General features: G+C 41.3%; 1 protein-coding gene across 2 annotated transcripts in view; it reads left to right on the top strand.

Moving 5' to 3' along the window:
• Window positions 1-23,004, top strand: part of LOC138757437 (signal-transducing adaptor protein 1-like) — a 93,906-nt gene that overhangs the window by 59,401 nt on the left and 11,501 nt on the right. For both annotated transcript variants that reach the window (XM_069924722.1, XM_069924715.1), the window contains 3 exons: window positions 7,297-7,399; window positions 15,576-15,752; window positions 21,397-21,459. In XM_069924722.1, the coding sequence (XP_069780823.1) occupies window positions 7,297-7,399; window positions 15,576-15,752; window positions 21,397-21,459 (343 nt within the window). The remainder of the gene's footprint in view (window positions 1-7,296; window positions 7,400-15,575; window positions 15,753-21,396; window positions 21,460-23,004) is intronic.

The raw sequence follows: 23,004 nt of genomic DNA, 5'->3' as shown, positions 1-23,004 counted from the left end.
TTAAAGGCTATAGAGAAATATTATTTATTGAATATTTTATTTCTCATTTGTTAATGCTTCTTCTGGAAAGAGTTTAATCAAAACTATTATTAAACATTTATTTTAATAAGAAAAAGTTTAACATTACATATGTTGAAAGAAGAGAAAACATGCAGATGTTGTTGAAAATTTTCAATAAATATTTAGTTTGGCCCACGACTTAGTCCAAGTTTTTAATTTTGGCCCTCTGTGAATTTGAGTTTGACACCCCTGTTTATGGTTTATTGGAGAAGGTTTGATGGCATGAATATGATACATTTGCATGGATAGAATGATTTGGTTTACTGACCAAAACTAGAATTGGCACAAAAAGCAGGAAATGATCAGTCAGAGTATTCGATGGAGATCAAAAATTTAGTTGTGTGGTGCCAGATCAATAATCTTGCTCTCAATGTCAGCTGAGCTAAGGAGCAGACTTTAGGAAGGGGAAACCATGGGACTACATTACCTATCTTCATTGATGAAGAACAATGTTCCTGGGAGTCCACGTATCAGAGGACCTCTCTTGAAGCCAGCACATAGATGCAACCAAGAAGAAGGCATACCAGTGCCTCCACTCTCAAAGGAGTCTGAGGAGATTTGTCACATCATTAAATAATTTTATCAAACTTCTGCTGGTGGACTGTGTGAAGTACACTGATTGGCTGTATCACAGCTTGGTTTGGAAATTCAAGTACCCAAGAATGCAGAAGGATGTAGAAAGTGACAAACCTAACCAGTCCATCACAGGCACTATCTATTGACAACAATTATGTGAGATGCTGCCTCAAGCAGACAGCCAAAGTCATAAAGTATCCCCATCAGCTTAGTCACAATATCTTTGCAGCTAACTTCAGGCCGAAAATACAGAAGCCTGAAGTCCAGCACCTCCCGGTGCAAGAACTGTTTTCATCCAACAGATACTAGGCTCTTAAACCTGCCCTTACAACCTGCGACCACCAACAGGTCTGTCTACACTATTAAAATGTCACTTTTTCTTGTACTAACTGTGACTGTGAATATTTATTTATCTATCCTTTTGATGTTTATTTTGTCTTTTGGTATCTTAGCCAATAGTGGTAATTCAGTTTACACTATTGTAGTTGGTGTATCTAACGTACCTGTTTGGTTGCAGTAAGGATTTCAATGCATTTGTACATTTTACTTATTGACATGACAATAAATTCACCTGACATTCATGTAATTTTCAGTTAGTTAGTTTCAGTGAGTTGTATATCCCAGGGTCTCGGTAGTTACAACCCATATGAATTATTTATATCCAAAGTAAAGATAGATGGGTATGTAAATTTAAAAGTACAAAATAGGAACTGGAATCTCCCATGTACCATTTAACAGGATCGTAACTGATCTGATTGTAACCATTTATCATGGTGTCCATTTATCCTCTTCAAGTATTTTTTCATCTTAAAGACTCTATTTGTGGAAGATAGTTCCAAAGACTCACAACCCATTGAGGGAAAACATTTTTCCTCCTTCCTGTCTTCAATTCATGATCCTGTGGCAGCGCACATCCTCATGGCGAACCAACCCCGCGTGTATCGCCACATGGTGGGGTAGCCATGGGGAGATGGCGTCGTCAGGGATTTCTCTCTGACTCCAGTCTCCCTTCCAGCGCGCACCCTGGGCAGCGATTATGACGTCACCATGTGCGTGGTGACCGAGCCCAAGCTTCCCTTAAAGGGGCACGCGCTGAGTTTGAATAAACAGTCGTTAACGATCTTCGGTGTGGCGACTTTTTCTTTTCAGCTGCTCCAAGCGCCACAGTGGTGACCCCGATGGGTCCAGATGTCTACTTGGACCTAGTTAACGATGGACGCAGCCGAGGTAAATGTCATAGCCCTCAAGCTTTCCCCTTTCTGGCCCATTGCCCACGAGCGTGGTTTGGGCAAGCGGAGGCACAATTTCTCCTGCGCAACATCTCAGCCGACGCCACGAAGTTTTACCATGTCGTGGGTATGCTGGATCAGGACACGGCAGCGAGGGTGAATGACATCATTCATACTTGCCTACCAGCAGTAGGCAAGTACACCACCCTCAAAAATTTGCTCCTGGGGAAGTTTAGCCTCACTCCCCAGCAGTGTGCTTCCAGGCTTTTACACCTGGACGGGTTGGGGGACCGTAGCCCCTCAGCTCTCATGGATGAGATGCTGGCCCTGGCGGAGGATCATGAGCCATGTTTCCTCTTCCACCAGATATTCCTTGAACAGATGCCAGAAGATATCCCACAACATCTGTCCGAAGAAGACTTCACTGACCCCTGCAAGGCCGCAGCCAGGGCAGATGTCCTCTGGCGCGCAAAGCAGGAAAACAAGTTAGCCCTCATCCAGGTTTCCAGGCTGGGGCCCTGTCACCCGTAGGATTCCCCCAAGAACAAGCTGGAGGAAACCCAATCAACATGGAGCTTTTACCACCAGTACTGGAGAGCGAAAGCTCGCAAGTGCTGCCAACCCTGCGATTTTCAGGGAAATGGCCTGGCCACCCGCCGTTGATGGCTGCAATAGTTGGCCATGTGAATAGCCTCCTTTACATCACAGACAAATCCACGGGATTCCAGTTTCTGGTGGACACAGTGGCCGAGCTGAGTGCTCTTCCCCCTAAAGCGCTGGAACCCGAACCCCCGGTCCAACCCTGCAGGCTGCCAATGGCTCCGCAATCAAGACCTATGGCACTCGTAGGGCGCAGATACAGATCAGGGAAGAAAAGTTTACATGGAGGTTCATCCTGGTCTCGGTGGGCACCGCGCTGTTGGGGGCTGACTTCCTGAGGGCTCACGGCCTGCTGGTGGACATGAGTGGTATGAGGCTGCTCAATGTCCACACTTTTCACTCAGTGCCACTGGGCACGGCAGACGACGACAGACCCAGAATTGCCACAGTAGCCGCTGCCACGGATGAGTACGCTGAGATCCTCAGCAAGTTTCCCACCATTCTGGAGCCACGTTTCAACTTCGCTTTCCCCCAACACGGGGTTTTCCACCACATCTCCACACAAAGCCCCCCGTTGCACGCCAGAACTGGACGGCTGCCACCAGAGAAACTGAAACAGGCAAAGGAGGAATTCTCCAGGCTCCAGGAGTTGGGCATCTTCCGGCGGTTGGACAGCGCCTGGGCGGTGGCTCTGCACATGGTCCCAAAGTCATCTGGTGGTTGGAGGCCCTGCGGAGACTACAGATGGTTAAATGATGCCACAACTCCAGACAGGTACCTGGTCCCCCATATCCAGGACTTCGCGGCCAACCTCCGAGCGGTTCTTTTCTAAAGTCGATCTGGTGCGTGGATACCACCATAACCCAGTTCATCCGGACGACGTTGGAAATACCGCCATTATCACCCCTTTCGGCTTATTCAAGTTCCTCCGGATGCCATTCGGGTTGAAGAATGTGACCCAGACGTTCCAGGAACTCATGGACACAATGGGTAGGGATTTGGACTTTGTCTTTATCTACCTAGATGACATCCTGGTAGCCAGTCACAGCTGCCATGAGCACAAGGCCCATCTCCGTACCCTGTTCACCTGTCTGGCAGAGTTCGGCCTCACGGTCAACAAGGCCAAATGCCAGTTTGGGAAACAAGCATTGCAGTTCCTGGGGCACACCATCTCAGCGTCTGGGGCAGCTCCGTCACCGGAGAAAGTGGCAGCTGTCCAGCATTTCCCCAAACCCTTCACCCTTAAGGGCTTACAAGAATTTGTGGGGATGGTAAATTTTTACCATAGATTCATCCCCACCACTGCCCACACCATGCACCCTCTATTCGCACTGATCGCAGCAAAAGGGAAGACCCTGACCTGGTCAGAGGAGGCGAACAAGGCCTTTGCTGCAACGAAACAGGCTCTCACAGAGGCAATGTTGTTGGTACACCCACGCCTGGAAGCACACACGGCGCTCTCGGTCAACGCTTCTGCTACGGGAAAAGTACTGGAGCAGTGGCTGGATAGACAATAGCACCCACTGGCCTTTTTCAGCAAGCAGTTGCGGCCACTGGAACTTAAATACAGTGTGTTCGACCGGGAGCTCCTGGTGCTGTACCTGGCCATCCGCCACTTTCGATATTTCATGGAGGGCAGATCTTTCACTGTTTTTACTGATCACAAACTCCTCACCCAAACACTGGCTATGGCCAAGGACTCGTGGTTGGCTAGGCAATAGTGCCACCTTTCCTATGTGTCCAAATATACCATGGACATCTGGCACAGGGCAGGCAAGGACAATGTGGTCGCGGATGCGCTCTCCCACCTGGCCATCAACATGTTAGCTCCCGGCCTGGACCACACGCAACTAGCGCAGGTCAAACAGCGCAACATTGAAACACATGCCATCTTGGGACTGCACCTCAAAGATATCCAGTTTCCTGACTCTGCCCAGCCACTTCTTTGCGACACCTCCACTGGCTCACCGCGCCCGAAGGTTTCACAGGAGTGGAGGGCAAGGGTCGTCAGCTCCATCCATGATCTCACCCACCCATCAGTGAAGGCAATCATGAGGATAGTGGGGCAACGATTCATCTGGCATGGCCTCAAGAAAGAGGTGGCAGCGCTGGCCCGCAACTGCATCAGGTGCCAGACATCTAAAATCCACAGGCACACGTTGTTCAACATTTCAACTTGACAACACGGAGGTTCCAACATATCCACGTGGATGTGTGGGGCCCCTTGCCGGTGTTCAGGGAGTTGCAGTACCTGTTCACCATAGTGGACAGAGCAACGAGATGGCCAGATGCCACCCCGGTCCATGAGGCATCAGCGAGACATGTGCCAGAGCCCTGGTCAGCCAGTGGATCGCTCGTTTCGGTGTGCTGGCGCACGTCACGAGCAACAGAGGTGCCCAGTTTACCTTCGCACTGTGGTCTCAGCTGGCAAGGCTGCTAGGGGTAACACTTCACCATACCACGGCCTACCACCCACAGTCTAACAGGTTTGTAGAGAGGTTCCACCGACACTTGAAGTCCATTCTGATGGAAAGACTTTCCACCCCCGACTGGGTAGACAAGTTACCCTGGGTCCTCCTCAGGATCAGAACAGCGCCCAAGGAGAACCTGCAAGCCTTGTCGGCAGAGATGGTTTACGGCGTGCCACTCTCCCTGCCAGGTGAATTCTTCGGCCCAGAGGCTGAGGCAATGCACAATGAAGGCGAGCGGCTCACAGACCTCCGCAAAAGACTAGCCAACCTAACCCTGCCAACCCCATCACACCGCGGCACCCGACCTTCCCATTGACCCAAAGAACCGGATATGGTGCAATTTGTATTTGTCCAGAGAGGACCACAGAGGGCCCCATTGCAGCGCCCATACAAAGGGCCGTATAAGGTTCTCCTGCAGTTGGGTGGGGCTTTCACCTTAGATGTGGGGGGAAAGGAATAACTTTTTACTGTGGACGCCTTAAAAGCTGCTCATTTGGACTTATCCCAGCCGGTGCAGACAGCCATGCCCAAGCGCCGGGGCCAGTCACCTAAGCGCCAGGATGCATAGTCAGTTCTGGGGGGAGGGTTGTGTGGCGGCGCACATCCTCATGGCGAACCGGCCCCACTTGTATCACCACGTGGCGGGGCAGCCATGGAGAGATGGCTTCATCAGGGGTTTCTCTCTGACTCCAGCCTCCTTTCAAGCGCATGCCCTGGGCAGTGATTATGCCGTCACCATGCACGTGGTGACCGAGCCCGAGCTGCCCTTAAAGGGGCATGCGCTGAGTTTGAATAAAGGTCGTTAACGATCTTCGGTGTGGTGACTGTTTTTCTCTTCAGCTGCTTCAAGCGCCACGTTCCCTTATTTTTAGACTGTGACAGATTTAAATTTTCCCAGAAGAGGTCATCTGTTCTCCATACACACACTTCAGGATTCCTCACAATCTTGTTTGTTTCAATCAAGTTCCTTCTCACTCTTTTAAACTCCATAGCACAGCAATAAATTATTTGGCCCAGGATGTCTGCACTAAGCATGATGTCAGATTAATCTAATCCAATCTGCTTACACTCAATCCACATCTCTCTGTTCCCTCCCTATTTATGTACCTTTCTATATGCCTCATAAACTTTGCTATTGTATCCGTTTCCTCCACCTTTCCTGGCAGTATATTTCAGGCACCTATCACTATCTCTCTCCAAAAAAAAAACTTGCCTCGTAAATGTTCTTTAAACTTTCTCCCTCTCACCTTAAAGCTGTGCCCTCCATAATTGGACATATGCATGCTGGTGAAATATACCCTGACTATAAAAGCCACTCATAATTTTAAAAATTTCTGTCAGGTTGCCCTTCAGCCTCCGACCCTTCAGAGAAAATAATCAAAATTTGTCCAACCTCTCCTGACAGCTAATATTTTCCCATCCAGGCAATATCCTGGTGAACTTCTGTTCACATCCCACCTGTCATGTGGCAATCAGAAATGCACACAAAAATCCAAATGTAACCCAATCAAAGCTACATCAACTTTTATATTCCCTGATCAATGAATGCTAGCATGCCATATGCCTTCACTACCACTTTACTGCCACTTTCAGGAGACAGTGGCCTTCTCTTCACCAATGGCCCTCATGGCGCTGCCATTTACTATGCAGTGCCTGTTCAGCGTCTATACTAATGATTTGTTTGAGACCATAGTTGGCAATGATTTGTGTATTTGTGGATGACATTGAAATTGATAGTAAAGTGAACAGTGACAAAGGATTACAAAGATGATGGCACTACTGGGGTTGGTGTAACTACAGCGCTGCCTTTGATGCAGACCCGGGAGACTGTGGAAACGGAGTGACAATGCTGTTACACAGAGTCCTACTGCCCAGTCCTAAAGCCAACTTCTCTTCACAGGCTTTAAATGGCCTATTAAAGAACCTGACAACTTTTGATTTATAATTTTGCAAGCATAGGGTCTGAGCCCAAGATGGCCACACCTGTGCTGGGCAGCATGCTGTGAGAGGTTGCAGACTCCCAGAGAGAAGGGCAGTGGAATCAGAGTGGGGACTGTTACAGGGTTGTTTGGAGAGCACGGAGCAGTCAAATCAGTTTGGGTATATAGTATACAATTTCCTATAGCTAGCGATTGCATTTTCTAAATTGCTGTGGACTTACTCGCGGTAACAATAATTATGGGACCACGGACATATATGCAGTTGGATGTTGCCCGAGAGAGAGAGATATATGCATGTGCGCACGCACACACCTGCTGCTTTTTAAGAACACTTCTTATCATGCTCTTGAGAATGATATATGGGGGTAAAAGCACAATTTCAATTAAATAACTAAATAGCCATTTTTTTCTGTACTATAGGTCACTTATTCCACCCTTCAGGAAGTTGTTGATCATTTTATAAAAGTAACCAATGGAATGATGAAACCCTACGTGGATTCCAAAGAATATGCCAACAAAATTGGTATGTTTACCACACAACACATGGGCTTGGGGACCTTTAATCTCTCACATAGTATCACAATCAGAATATCTGTGACAGATTTAAATTTTCCCAGAAGAGGTCATCTGTTCTCCATACACACACTTCAGGATTCCTCACAATCTTGTTTGTTTCAATCAAGTTCCTTCTCATTCTTTTAAACTCAGTTTTATGGTTCACCTTTAAGTATTGGTCAGGCATTTTTACATCCAGTACAGGGATAAATGGGGCCATGATTAATGTCTCACCAGGTGGTTCAGCACTTAATCAGTTCCAGAATAAATGAACAGGTGAGTCATAGAGTTGTCAAGCACAGAAATTCAGCCCACTAATTTTCCCATGTCCACTAAACCCATTTGCACCGATCAGTGTCCTTTTATGCCTTACCTATTTCAGTGTTTCTTCAATATAGTGACTGTACTAGCTCCACCACCTCTTTTGGCCATGAGTTTCAGATATCAATTACTATCTGAAAACAGTTCTCTCAAATCCCCTTTAAAAGTCTTTTCTCTCCTTAAATAAATGTTCTCTTGTCTTTGACATTCAAGACATGTTTTTTTATATACATGTTATGGCCCTGTTTTGTCTTTAGTTCCTCAAGTTTGTCATCTGATGGGGAGGGAGGAAGAAACTTAATTTTGGCCATTGAACCAGAATCTGTTTGAGTATTGGCTTATGTACTCATGTATTACCTCTTTTTTTTAAATTTTTTTATTTTTCACACTATGAACCATACTGACCAAAATACACACAAACATTTCCTACTTGAATATACAGTGTCATTTTTCTCCCCCTTTCCCCCCCCCCCCACTCATTCAACGTTCAACATATATGATACATTAAACAATGTCATCATACAATTAAAATAAACAAGAAATTTGTGTCATCTACTTTTACATACTGGGTCAGTTCATTTCGTCTTCTCCTTCTGTCATTTTAGGCGGTGGAGGTCCGCAATAGGACTTCTCTGTTGTGTTCCATGTACGGTTCCCAAATTTGTTTGAATACTGTGATGTTACTTCTTAAATTATATGTTATTTTTTACAATGGAATACTTTTATTCATTTCTGTGTACCATTGCTGTATTCTCAGGCTATCTTCTAATTTCCAGGTTGACATAATACATTTTTTTGCTACAACTAAGGCTATCATAATAAACCTTTTTTGTGCTCCATCCAAATCGAGTCCAAGTTCTTTACTTCTTATATTACTTAGAAGAAAGATTTCTGGATTTTTTGGTATGTTGCTTTTTGTGATTTTATTTAATACCTGATTTAGATCTTCCCAAAACTTTTCCACTTTCTCACATGCCCAAATTGCATGTACTGTTGTTCCTGTTTCCTTCTTACAACGAAAACATCTGTCTGATACTGTTGGGTCCCATTTGTTTAACTTTTGGGGCGTGGTGTATAGCCTGTGTAACCAATTATATTGTATCATGCGTAACCTCGTATTTATTGTATTTCTCATAGTTCTGGAGCATAGCTTTTCCCATTTTTCATTCTTTATCTTTATGTTTAGATCTTGTTCCCATTTTTGTTTGGGTTTACAGCTTGTTTCCTCATTCTCTTTCTCTTGCAGTTTGATGTAAATCTTTTAATTATCATTGTGTCTGTAATCACATATTCAAAATTGCTTCCTTCTGGTAACCTCAGCCTGCTTCCCAATTTGTCCTTCAAGTAGGTTTTCAGTTGGTGGTATGCAAACATTGTACCGTGAGTTATACCATTTATGTCCTTCATTTGTTCAAAAGATAATAATTTATTTCCCGAAAAACAATTTTCTATTCTTTTGATCCCTTTTCTCTCCCATTCTCTAAAGGAAAGGTTATCTATTGTGAAAGGGATTAGTTGATTTTGCGTCAATATTAGTTTTGGTAGTTGATAATTTGTTTTATTCCTTTCTACATGAATCTTCTTCCAAATGTTGAGCAGATGGTGCAGTACTGGTGAATTCCTATGTTGCACCAGGTTTTCATCCCACTTATATAGAATATGTTCAGGTACCTTCTCCCCTATTTTATCTAGCTCTAATCTGGTCCAATGTGGTTTTTCCCTTGTTTGATAAAAATCTGATAGGTATCTTAATTGTGCTGCTCTATAATAATTCTTAAAGTTTGATAGCTGTAAGCCTCCTTGTTTGTACCATTCTGTTAATTTATCTAGCGCAATCCTTGGTTTCCCACCCTTTCCATAAGAATTTCCTTATTATTTTCTTTAGCTCCTTGAAGAATTTCTCTGTTAGGTGAATTGGTAATGATTGAAATAGGTATTGCATCCTTGGGAAGATATTCATTTTAATACAATTTACCCTTCCTATCAGTGTTAGTGGTAAATCTTTCCAATGTTCTAAGTCATCTTGTAATTTCTTCATTAATGGCTGATAATTTAATTTGTATAGATGGCCTAGATTATTATCTAGTTGTATACCTAGGTATTGGATTGCTTGTGTTTGCCATCTAAATGGTGATTCTTTCTTAAACTTTGTGAAATCCGCATTATTCATTGGCATTGCTTCACTTTTATTTGCATTGATCTTGTACCCCAATACTTCTCCATATTCCTTCAATTTCTTATGTAATTCTTTTATTGATATTTCTAGTTCTGTTAAGTATACTATGACATCATCTGCAAATAGACTGATTTTTATTCCTTCTCTTTTATTTTTATCCCTCTTATTTTATTTTCTGTTTTTATCAGTTCTGCCAGTGGTTCTATAGCTATCGCGAACAGTGAGGGAGATAGTAGACATCCCTTCCTAGTTGATCTGCTTAATTTAAATTGGTTTGATATATATCCATTTACTTTCACCTTCGCCAATGGTCCCTTATATAATGCTTTAATCCAATTAATATATTTCTCTGGTAGGTTGAATCTCTGTAGTACTTTGAATAAATAATTCCATTCTACTCTGTCAAAGGCTTTCTCTGCGTCTAAGGCAACCACCACTGTTGGTGTCTTGTTTCCTTGTACTGCATGGATTAAGTTAATGAACTTGCAGATGTTGTCCGTTGTTCGTCTTTTCTTAATAAATCCAGTTTGATCTAGTTTGACCATTTTTGGTACACAGTCGGCCAATCTGTTTGCTAATAGTTTAGCTATTATCTTATAATCTGTGTTAAGTAGAGATATTGGTCTATACGATGCTGGTGTTAGTGGATCTTTCCCCGTATTTGGTATTACTGTAATTATTGCTGTTTTGCATGAATCTGGCATGTTTTGTGTTTCTTCAATCTGGTTCATTACTTCCAGGAGAGGAGGAATCAATAAGTCTTTAAATGTTTTATAAAATTCTGTTGGGAGTCCATCCTCTCCTGGCGTTTTATTGTTCGGTAGTTTTTTTAATATATCCTGTATTTCCTCTATTTCAAATGGTTTTATTAATTTATTTTGCTCCTCTTCTTGCAATTTTGGTAGTTAAATTTTAGCTAGAAACTCATCTATTTTGTCTTCTTTCCCTTCATTCTCAGTTCGATATAGTTGCTCGTAGAATTCCTTGAAGTTTTCCTTGATCTCTGTTGGATTATATGTAATTTGTTTGTCCTTTTTCCTTGCTGCCAATACCATTCTTTTAGTTTGTTCTGTCTTAAGCTGCCAAGCTAGTATTTTGTGCGTTTTTTTCTCTTAGCTCATAATACTTCTGTTTTGTCTTCATTATGTTCTTCTCCACCTTGTATATTTGTAGTGTTTCATATTTTATTTTTGTCCGCCAATTCTCTTCTTTTTGTTGTATCTTCCCTTATTGCTAATTCTTTTTCTGTACTTGCTATTTCCCTTTCTAGCTATTCTATTTCCCGATTGTAGTCCTTCTTCATCTTAGTTACATAACTTATTATCTGCCCTCTGATGAACGCTTTCATTGCATCCCATAGTATAAACTTATCTTTCACTGATTCCATATTTATTTCAAAGTACATTTTAATTTGTCGCTCAAGAATTCTCTAAAATCCTGTCTTTTAAGTAGCATGGAGTTTAATCTCCATCTATACATTCTCGATGGGATGTCCTCCAGCTCTATTGTCAATAACAGGGGTGAGTGATCCGATAACAATCTAGCTTTATATTCCGTTTTTCTAACTCTCCCTTGGATGTGGGCTGATACCAGGAACAGGTCTATCCTTGAGTATGTTTTATGTCTACCCAAATAATATGAGTATTCCTTCTCCTTTGGGTGTTGTCTCCTCCATATATCCAAAAGTTGCATTTCCTGCATCAATTTGGTTATTTTGTTCTTTCTGCTAGTCTTTTGTCCAGTTTTATCCATCTTTGAGTCCAAATTAAGGTTAAAGTCCCCTCCTGTCAGTATATTCCCCTGCATATCTGCAATCTTCAAAAAGATATCTTGAATAAATTTTTGATCCTCTTCATTAGGTGCATATACATTGAGCAAATTCCAAAATTCTGAATATATCTGACACTTTATCATTACATACCTCCCTGCTGGATATATTATTTCCTCCTCTATTTTGATTGGTACATTTTTATTGATTAATATAGCTACTCCTCTTGCTTTTGAATTATATGATGCTGCCACTATGTGCCCTATCCAATCTCTCCTTAATTTCTTGTGTTCCACTTCAGTTAGGTGTGTTTCTTGCACAAATGCTAGATCAATTTTTTCTTTCTTCAGTAATTTAACAGCCTCTTCCTTTTGATTTGGTTATGTATTCCATTAATATTTATAGTCATATAGTTCAACATGGCCATTTCATACTTTGTTTACCTTTCATTTCCACTTCCTCATCACCACCTTCCCTCCATATCCATTTCTGTTTTCTTTTTTTGAACACACTGTAAGACAACACTTCTAAAATATAAAATATTTCTACTATTCCCACATCTAAAATTCCCTTAACCCCAAATGTCCCCCACCCCCCTCTGAGTTGCCCCTTATGCCTTGCCGGGCAACCACTTCTTCCCTCTCCATTTGGATTGCGAACCCGCTCGCAAGCTTCAACTGATTTCGTAGTGACTGTTATTCTCTCCCACCCAGCCCCCTCCAGAAAAGACTTTTATCTTCACTTATAACAAAGCTCACCCTCTTGATTCCCCCCCCTTACTTCCTTTCTTCCCTTTCTTTCCCTTCTTAGTTCTTACTTATACATTATTTTTCTTCTTTATATGAAGTTTGTCGTCATTCTTGTTCTTGTTACATCTCTTCATCTCTCTGTCTGTTTTGCAGGCGTTCTGCAAATTCTTGTGCTTTCTCCGGATCCGAGAACAGTCTGCTTTGCTGCCCCAGGATAACTATTTTTAGCACCGCTGGATATCTTAACATAAATTTATAGCCTTTTTTCCATTGGATCGATTTTGCTGCGTTAAACTCTGTCCTCTTCTTCAGGAGCTCAAAACTTATGTCTGGGTAGAAAAATTTTTTTTGACCTTTGTATTCCAGTGGCTTTTTGTCTTCTCTCATTTTTTTCATTGCCTTCTCCAATATATTTTCTCTTGTCGTATATCTCAGGAATTTTACTAGAATAGATCTTGGTTTTTGTTGTGGCTGTGGTTTCGGGGCTAATGTTCTGTGTGCCCTTTCTATTTCCATTCCTTCCTGTAATTCTGGCACTCCTTGGACCCTGGAGATCCATTCTTTTATAAATTCTTTCATATCTTTGCCTTCTTCATCTTCCTTAAGGCCCACTATATTTATATTGTTTCTCCTATTATAGTTTTCCATTATATCCATCTTCTGAGCTAACAATTCCTGTGTTTCTTTAACTTTTTTATCAGATTCTTCCAGTTCCTTTTTAAGTCATCCACTTCCATTTTCTCGTTCTTCCACCTTGTCTACTCTTTTCTCTATTTCTGTCATGACCACCTCTAATCTCACTTTTTCTTCTGTACCTTTTATTCTTCTTTTCATTTCACTAAATTCTCATGTCAGCCATTCTTTTAATGCTTCCATATATTCTTGAAAATTTTTTTTATCCATGTACTGTCCATTCCCTTCATCTTCCATTTCTCTGGGCAGAGCTTGATGTTCTCCCTCCTCTTCCCCTGAGTCCACTCCAGGACCTGTGTCCTCTACCTCTCTTCCTTGTATCTGTGTCTCTTCTGACTTTCTTGTTGGTCTGTTTATCTCAGTTTGCTGGGTATTTTTTTTTAATGGTGTCTTGATGTTGGTCCTGTTCCTCTGGGCTGATCATCTGCTGTGTCTCTGATTTCCTTTTTTCCTTCTCCCTTCCGTTCCTGTTATTTTCTGTATCTTCCCGCTGGGAGCCCTGCTGTCGGGTCTTACTCAGCTGTTCAAGCTGTGGATTTCACTTCTTTGTACAGGTAAGGCCTTCACCTTACTCTTCTGATCTCTTTCCTTCTTCTTTTCTTCCTGTTGTTTTTGGCTTTTCTTTCTTTGGTGCCATTTCCTCCACACCTTTATTTTTTATTTGTTGTGGTTTGTGTGTCTGTGGCTTTGCTTTTTTTTTTAAACTTTTTTCCTTCTTTTCTGGAGAGGGCTGGTATTCTCCTACCGGCCACTACTCCATCACGTGACTCCTCCACGTATTACCTCTTCATGGTTCTTTTACCTTAAGATCATAAATCAAATCTGCTTCATTGCTCAGCACCAAATCCCAAATTGCCTTTTGCCCAGTGGGCTTGACCACAAGCTGCTCTAAAAAGCCATCTTGGAGGCATTCTACAAATTCCTTCTCCTGATCCAGTGCAAACCTGATTTTCCAGGTCGACCTGTATATTGAAGTTCCCCCATGACCATTATGTGCCTTTTGAACATGCCTTTTATAGCTCCTGTTGTAATCTGTACCCTCCATGGGTGGCTGATAATTGGAAGCCTGTGTATAACTTCCAATAGGGTTTGTTTTTACCCTCAACTCCATCCACAAGAATTCTACATCCTTTATTGATTCTCGCAAAGGATTGATTTCATTTTTTACTGATGGAAATACCTCCCCCCTTCTGCCCTCCTTTAAAAGGTGACCAAGACCAGGGCAAGATGTAGGTGTTATCTTTGTGGACTTCATTGAGATATTTTACAAGGTTCTGCATGGTGGAGTGGCCCAGAAGATTGGATCATATGGGATCCAGGGTAAGCTAGCCATTTGGATACAAAATTGGATCGGTGGTACGAGGCAGAAGGTAATAGTGGAACGTTGCTTCTTATATTGAAGGCCTGTCACCAGTGGTGTGCTTCAGGAATCAGTGCTGGGTCACAGTTATTTATGATGTATTGACAATTTGGGTGAAAATATTATTGGCACATTCAATAAGTTTGTGAATTACATCAAAATTCCTGGACTAGTGGACAGTGAAGAAGGTTTTCTAAGATTATAAATTCGATCTAGATCAACTGTGAAAATCAAGTAATAGCCGATGGAATCTAACTTCACAAGTTTGTGGTGTTACACTTTGGGAAGTTAAACCAGTTCAGGACATGATTAGGGAGTTGCCCTGCAGAATGTTGTAGAACAGAGGGACTCCGGGACACAAGCATATTGTTTCCTGAAACTAGCAACACGGGTAGACAGGAGGGTGTAGAAGCAGGATGTCACACCAGTTCTCATTGGATGAGACTTTCAATTCAAGAGTTGTGATGTCATGTTACAGGTGTATGATGTTGGTGAAACTGCACTTGGAGTATTATGTATGGATTTGGTCACCCAGCTATAGGAAGGAAGTTATTAAGTTGAAAATGTGCAGAAAAGATTCACAAGATTATTACTGGTACTGGAGGCCTCTAGCTGTAAGGAGTGACTGGATTGGCTGAGGGTTTTTTTCACTTGGAGTGTACGAGATATAGAAAATAATGATGGGGATAAATAAGGTAAATGGTCACTGTCTTTCTAGGGTAGGCACAAATTTAAGGCTTGAGAGGAAAAGTTCAAAACAGACACAGATACATCATTTAAGAGATGGATAGAAATGTTTGAGGAATTTGGGCCAAACATGAACAAGTGGGATTTGCTCAGATAGTCAACTTGACTTGCATGGATGAATTGGGTCTTGGGGCATGTTTCTGTGCTGTGCAACTCGATGATTTTATTCATATAATTACTCAACAGTAGCCTGGGGATCTAACTATTGAAACCTTGGTTCTTTCAACATCAAATCAAAACCAATATATTAATTAATTCTCATACACAACAAGGTTCCCACCTTCGATTGAAAATGTGAACTGAGAAGACTTCTCACTGTTTATTTTGCAGAGATGTTCAAAGGTCAATGCACAAATGTACAAAAGAAGCCGGTGCCAATCTCAAAAGTAGCTCCGATTCAACGTTCCTCAGTGTTACCATCTAAATATCCAGACGTATTAGCAATGAAGCAAAAGCCATGTAACACCCAGCAAAAGCTACCATTGAAGGAGCAACCATTAAAACCAGGCAAGACTAGTTTGTTGATTTCATAATACAGTGTCAGTTAAACAAAGTTAACAAGCAGCTAGTTATTGATGACATTGAAGGCTACCAAGAGGCTACCAAGACAGAACAGCAAAAAGGAAACAGTTCTAATCCTCTGCAGTGAAAAATCCATCCAGCTTATTCTCCTGAAAGGAATTCAAGATTCCTTTACAATTTTTTATTGTTGCATAATAAATATATAAACTTTTGATTGCCATAAAGGCATCACTTGTCCAGCTCCCCCAAAAACAAGAAATGGAGAAGCAAAGAGAGTCATTTCAGAGATACCGAGTGTCCATGGATTTGCCTCCTTCACTTTCACAATCTCAGCAGCTGCATGGTTCATTCCAGCAGTGAACTCAAGCTCCCATTTCTGAATTTCCAGTATGATCAGGAAGCTGTCAGTGCTGGAGTTCTTCTCGTGCCCTGATCATCGTCGGCACCCTCATGACAGTCCTGATAGTTCCCATGAACTAGTTTTCAGCAGCCCACAGCCTGTGTGATTTCTTCGGCAGCTGAGCCCCTGGTCATGGCCTCCTTCACTGTTGGATTCCCCGCTGATCCCCAGGAGCCTGCAGCCAAGCATGGCTGCCGCCACGATGGGCATGGACCTCTGTGGATTCGAAGATGTTTAAAAAAAATACCCAGGGGTTCGAAGGACAATTAAAACCTGTATGTGGCTATACCCATCACGACCGGGCAGTAGAAACCCATGGAAAAGCACTATGTCCCTGTTCTCCTGGGTCTGCACCTGCGGTAGATTTGTTTTATCATTTACACTAGTAATTCCCAAAGTGGGCTTTGCTGCCCCCCTGTGGGCAGTGCAAAAATCTAAGGTGGCAGTGAGGAAAAAGGGGGCGTTCCCTAATCATGAAGCCAGTGCAGTAATTTTCTGCCCAGACTTGGGTGGCAGTAGTGAGTAAAATAAACAGCAACAAAGCATTCCCTTGAGAGCTGGATTCAGTGGCCACCATGTTGATGGCATCACTACCCCCGCTCAGCGCCACCACCAAATCACCCCCCTCAGTGCTGCCATTACCCCCTCTCAGAGCTGCCACTAACCCCCGCCTAACCCACTCAGCACCATCACTGACCTACCTCCACCCCATTCAGTGCCACGAGTATCCTCCCCGCTCAGCAATGACACTAAGCACCCCCACCCCATTTAACATATCCACTAACACCCCTGACCTCGTTCAGCACCACCACTGCCATCCTCCTCCCCCTCCCCTGGGGGAGCGCTCAGGATGTGGCCTGAAAAAGTTTGTGAACCACTGATTTAACCTTGAATTTGATTTGAGATGGATTTATCTACTCAGAGTTTCTCCATTTGAATTCTGAATGCCATGAGGATGTCAGTGTTTGAACTTCTCAAATCTTTTGTTCGTGTTTCATGATAAGTTAAAATTAAAGCAAAGTTGGGAAAATATCATAACAGTTCAAATCATAGATAGTGCATTATTAAGAGGGCCTCAATTGGCTAATTGTTTTTTAAAAAATCTAACTGTGTTTAATCTGCTCTCAACCAATCATAACATTTCCAGCTAGGTCTACGTTTGTTCATATGGAGCAATTAATTATTAAATTAAAATGTTTCGATTTATTTTAAACTGAGGAGTTAGGGGAGCTAGAAGGGGTTATGAGAAGACCTTGGAGAGCAGAATTAAGGAAAACCCCATAGCATTCTCCAAGTATGTGAAGAACAAGTGGATGAGTCACATGAGGATAGGTCCCATCAGCGGTGTTAATGGAAAGTTAGTAGTGGTGGTTCTTAATGAAGACTGCTTCTGTATTCACCAGAACAAAGGATCTTGACAATTGTGACCATGACTTGGGGTGGATGGATGCTCCAGACCATATTGACATTAAGAAAGAGGATGTATTGAAGCTTTTGGAAAGTTAGATAGGTTGTTGCCAGGATCTGATGAGATTTACCCAAGTCTACTGGGGGAAGCAAGGGAGGTGATTGCTGAGCCACTGGTGATGATTTTTGCATCATCACTGGGTACAAGAGAAGTTTTGGAGGGTCAAATGTTGTTCTCCTGTTCAAGAAAGAAAATAGAGATAACCCAGAAAATTATAGACCAGTGAATCTTACTTCAGTGGAGATCTGGGAGACAGGATTTACAATCATTTGGAGATAGTCAGCATGGCTTTGATAGGAAGTCATGTCTAACAAGCTTGAGTGAATTCTTTGAGCATGTAATAAAGAACATTGATGAAAATAGAGTGGCGGATGTCATGGAAATTGATTTCATTAGGGCATTTTACAAGATTCCTCATTGCAAGGCTCATTCAGAAAGTAAGGAAAGAGACCTTGCTTTGTGGATACAGAAAAGGCTTGCCCAGAGATGGCAGGGGGTGTTGTCAGTAGTTTTTATTCTGCATAGAGGTCAGTGACCATTGGTGGTCCACAGGAATCTGTTCTGGGACTTCTCCTCTTTCTGATTTTTGTAAATGAGCTGAATGAGTAAGTAGAAGATTGGGTTAGTAAGTACATAGAATACGCAAAAATGGGTGGTGTTGTGGACAGTCAGGAGGGTTGCCAGAGGTTACAAAGGGACATTGATAAGATGCAGAGCTGGTCACTGGGCTGAGAAGTGGCAGATGATTAACCCAGAAAAGTGTGAGGTGGTTCATTTCAGTAGGTCAAATCTGAAGGCAGAATACAATGTTCATGAGAGGACTTGGAGTAATGTGGACAGACTGAGAGATCTTGGGTTTTGTGTCCATAGAATACTCAAACTTACTGCACAGATTCATCTTCTCTTCCTTTCATCTGGTGATGTTGCAGGAACTGCTATAGTGACAGTGCTGTCGCTGGTGTGGACTCGGGAGTGCAGGAAGTACAGGACATACAGGCTGTGGGCTGATGGTGACTTGTGGTTGAGGAGTTCACACAGACTCCAGGCTGTGGGCTGCTGGCATATGGGGGTCAGAGATTCACACTGGTCCATGGAGAGTGAATCTTCTGAACTAGGTATCTGAACCGGGATTCAAGAGGGTGCTGAGCACTGTTCCCTCTAAGCTGTGCACACGTGGGTGTGTACACACATTTTGTAATCAGCACACAAAGGAAATTAATGTGCTCACAAAAAGTTAGTTACCTGAAATAATGTAGTAATTAATAACCTATACTTATTGAAAATAATCTCTTCGCTGTTTCTGTTAACTAGTTAGTTGGTTAAAGAAGTAGTTAATCATACTTGTGTTACATTAAAACACGCCAATACAGTTTTATTAGCCATGAGAGATAAGCTGTGCCAAAGTTATCTTGAAACAAATTCAAGTTTACATTGACACAAGCATTCAGTGCGCACATACTTTTGTCACAGAAAAAAAGTTTGCACAACATAAGATTTTTGTGCCCACTGACTACTAAAATGAGAGGGAGCATTGGTGCTGAGGGGAAGAAGTCTCCCGAAGGGCCTTGGGTGCTGAAAGCTTCCTGATCATATTGGAGGTTTGGATCTGAAGCTCAGGTTGCCAATGGATTGAACAGGTGTCTGTGTGGCTGAAGAGTCTCCAGGCGTGCTGGAGGTGAATCCACGGCATTCAGTGTCTCTGAAGAAGCTCTCTTTCTCTTAGTATTGTGGGGAACAAACAATGCTAATGGAGACACTTCGTTTTGCCTTCACGGCAGGCAAACATTGGCAAAAATCATGTATATAATATTTTTTGTTTACTGTATTACATAATAAAGGAACCTTGAACTTTGAGGTTGATGGTGTGTTTAAGAAGGCATATTTTGTGTTGCCCTTCATTTACCATGGGATTGAGTTCAAGAGTCGTGAGGTAATGTTAAAGCTGTATAAGACCTTGGTTACACCCTCTTGTAATAGGTAGGTTCTTCATATTAGATAGGTACGTGGAACAGTGAAAAATAGTGCACAATACAATAGAGAAATTCTCAGCAATTGGTAGAATAGGTTATTATGTTGGCACAACACTGTTAGCTAAAGGGCTTGCACTGTGCTGTAGATTTCTATGTTTTATGAATTTACTTGTACTCACCTAAATGACCTCAGATATGGTAAATGGGAATAAACCATCTTTTTCTTGTTATAAGAGGTTGGGGAGTTGGTGGTTGGCAGAGTAAGAAAGGTGATGTGAATCAAATAGGAATTGAAAGGTGAATCAGATCATGTGTGATGTTGGGACATGTTATTGATGGGCCCTCTATATTCATCTTTCAAAGAGTGTAGTTACAGATGATCATGCATAATTTGCCCTGTAGGGTTAAGAAAGCAGGTGTGTGTAATTCCTTCATTGCTCAATGGATTTAAGTTAAAGGCATTTGGAACTAACGAAATAAGACTTCTAACTACCTGTAGAAACATGTATTAGAAACTGTTGTATGGAGTTTGGGCAAACAGGTTATTAATGCGACTGTAATGCATTTCTATAAATTTATTCTGGTTCTGTGCACATATCGTACATACTCAAGGAGGCCATGCTGTATGCAAAGTGATTACAAATAGCAGTCATTGTTTAACCTGATGAAAATATTCTATGACCGTGTTAGGGTTTTTTTGGGGAGATTGTGGTAGTAGATCCATATCGGACTGGTGCATGCATAAGTTTCCTTTATTAGAGTTTTAGTTTCCTTCAACAGTAAAGTAGTCACATAAATTATTCTAAATGCTAGAATTGTTTTGATACTAAGGTCATTCTAACACTGATTACAGTATCCTCTTGTACTTTTTTTTATTCCTATTGTGGCAACACTGATTTGTTCGTCTTGCAACTATAGCATTAGCTTCCAAGTTTACACAACCCCCTTTTTTACCTAGCTACCTCACATCTGTTGTGGCAAGTAAACTCTCAAAGTCATGTTTTCTGCCTCACTTTATCTCAAACAAGTCAAGCAACTGCATGTCTGGGTTTCTGCTCATACATATTTCTTACAGAATTGTGTTAAAGTGAATTAACTTTCACCTGCCCTTAATCTACATCTCTGCTAAATCATATGAGCCAAAGCTGAACCTCTACCTAAATAATCTGGACCCCATAGTTGCCTGCAAAGCTGCCTATAACTGGTACTGGACTGCACACCAAAGTTATCATTAACTCAGAGCCCATTAACAAAATGTTTGAGGGCTGGTCTGCATCTGTTAAGAGGGAGGCCAACCTTATCTGAACTGTTTCGGGGTAGTTCAAGGGGCACATTGTCTTCCAGGTGGTTCCTATTGGTTTCCTTAATGATTGCACACCTCTTCTCTGAACTCATGTCATCAGTATCCTGATCTTCTCTTTGTTGATCCCTAGACATCTCTCTGACCAAAGCCTGATCCTATCTACCTGGCCTCATCCCGCTTTCCGCTCTGATTTTCTCTCTGCCCCAGCAATTTTTTCTATGCATCCCCTGCCCCATTCATCTTCACTCCTCATTCACCTTCACCTGCTCTTCACTAACAGACACCCAACTGATTTCTCTGTTAACACTACATTGGAAGGAGAGTGCATAAATCATCTTGGGCCTTGAGTGCAAAAGAAAATACTACTGTCGCAGACCTTGTCATTCCTTCCCTGGCAGCCGCCTCCTTACACTGTTTAACAGGCCTTTTATGCAGGCTTTATAATTTTTGGCCATAAATGTTTCCTAATATGCATTTCAATTTTTCAGCAGCGTGTGGGAGCAGAGGTCCATTAAAGGAAGGATCTGAACCTAACTACATGAATAATGAAAGTAGGAACTGCTATATGTTTCTATATTTTTCTTTAGAATTAATATTCTTCTATTGGACAACATAGTCAAAAAATCTTTATTTCTCTGTTCAGTGTTTAATGGTTCTCTTTTTTTAAACTTTAATTTATCAACCTACATATTCCATTGTACATATTCCAAAAAAGATTTTTTGATGGATATCTTGTCCCCTTCCACAGAAAATAGAAACCCTCAAAGAAGGAAAAGAGAAGAGTTTAAGAAGAAAAAGATTAATAAAATATAGATAGTACATTAACAACATTAAAAAATATATATAAACAAAGTTCACAGGTCTAAAATACTAAATGTTACATTGCTAAAATTATGGATAAATATATTCTATTATAAAACTACTAATTCTAGTTTTAAAAAAATCCATTGAAATATATATAGAAAGAAACTAATTGTTCATTCTTAACAATACTAAAGATAATATATAATGCTACAAGTTGAAGGTGAGGTCAGAAATTGACAAACTATCTTTAAAAAAAGACAGTTCATAAAGTAATCACCCCAATCTTTTGCATGTAAGGAAATCAATTTTTCAAAAAGTAACTATATTTATTTTGTAGATTGTAGGTAACTTTCTCCAAAGCTTCTCATTTCAGTATGCCATCGATCCATAGTTAAATTTGCTTCTAACTTCCAAGTAGTTGCAATACATTTTTTAGCTACTACTAGTGCAATTTCAAAAAGTCCCTCTGAAACCACTGCAGACAAACACTCGGGTCAATCCTTGCAAAAATCACCAAGTAGAACTAACATAGGATCTCGCGGAAGTGGGATCCCTATTAACTGTTGCAAAAAATCCATTAAATTTGTCAAAAAGAAATTTAATTTGGGACAGAACCATGTTGAATGTATAAAAGTACCAACATCTTGCTGACACCAGAAACATCTTTCAGACAGTTCAGATTTTAATTTATTAAGTTTTTGTGGGGTTAAATATAACTGATGCTGGAAATTATACTGAACCATTCTATATCAAACATTAATAATGCCTTGCATACTATCAAAACATATCTGGGTCCATTTTTTATCAGCAATAGTCTGGTCAAAATCAATTTCCTATCTATGATTAGATTTAAATAAATCTTTCGTATTAGTTCCTTCTAAAATTAAAAAGTACGTAACCAATATCAAATGTTTCAAGTACGGATTTGTAACTGCATTTTCAATCTCATCTTTAGGAGGTGATGAATATAGAATAGATAGATTATCTTGTAAGGAAGCCTTCAACTGAAAATATCCAAAAATAGTATTATTGGATAATCTATGTTTAATTTTCAATTGGTCAAATGATACTAATTGCCCATCTTGAAAACAATCTTTAATAACCCTTATACCTTTATTTGACCATTCTATAAAGGGTATCAATCTGTTTTGTACTATCGGTATATTAGCTACACCATATCCTTTCACTCCTATTAATTAATTAATTCACTTTATGTTACATTCCCATTAAATGTCGTAGTTTTGATGTATCTGATTCCCCTGCCAATGTCTTTGTTCCATTTATATAATATT

This window comes from Narcine bancroftii, chromosome 1 (genome assembly GCF_036971445.1).
Source record: "Narcine bancroftii isolate sNarBan1 chromosome 1, sNarBan1.hap1, whole genome shotgun sequence".
Taxonomy (NCBI): Eukaryota; Metazoa; Chordata; class Chondrichthyes; order Torpediniformes; family Narcinidae; genus Narcine; species Narcine bancroftii.
The sequence above is the reverse complement of the archived record's forward strand: the minus strand, read 5'-3'. Positions and strand labels throughout refer to the sequence as shown.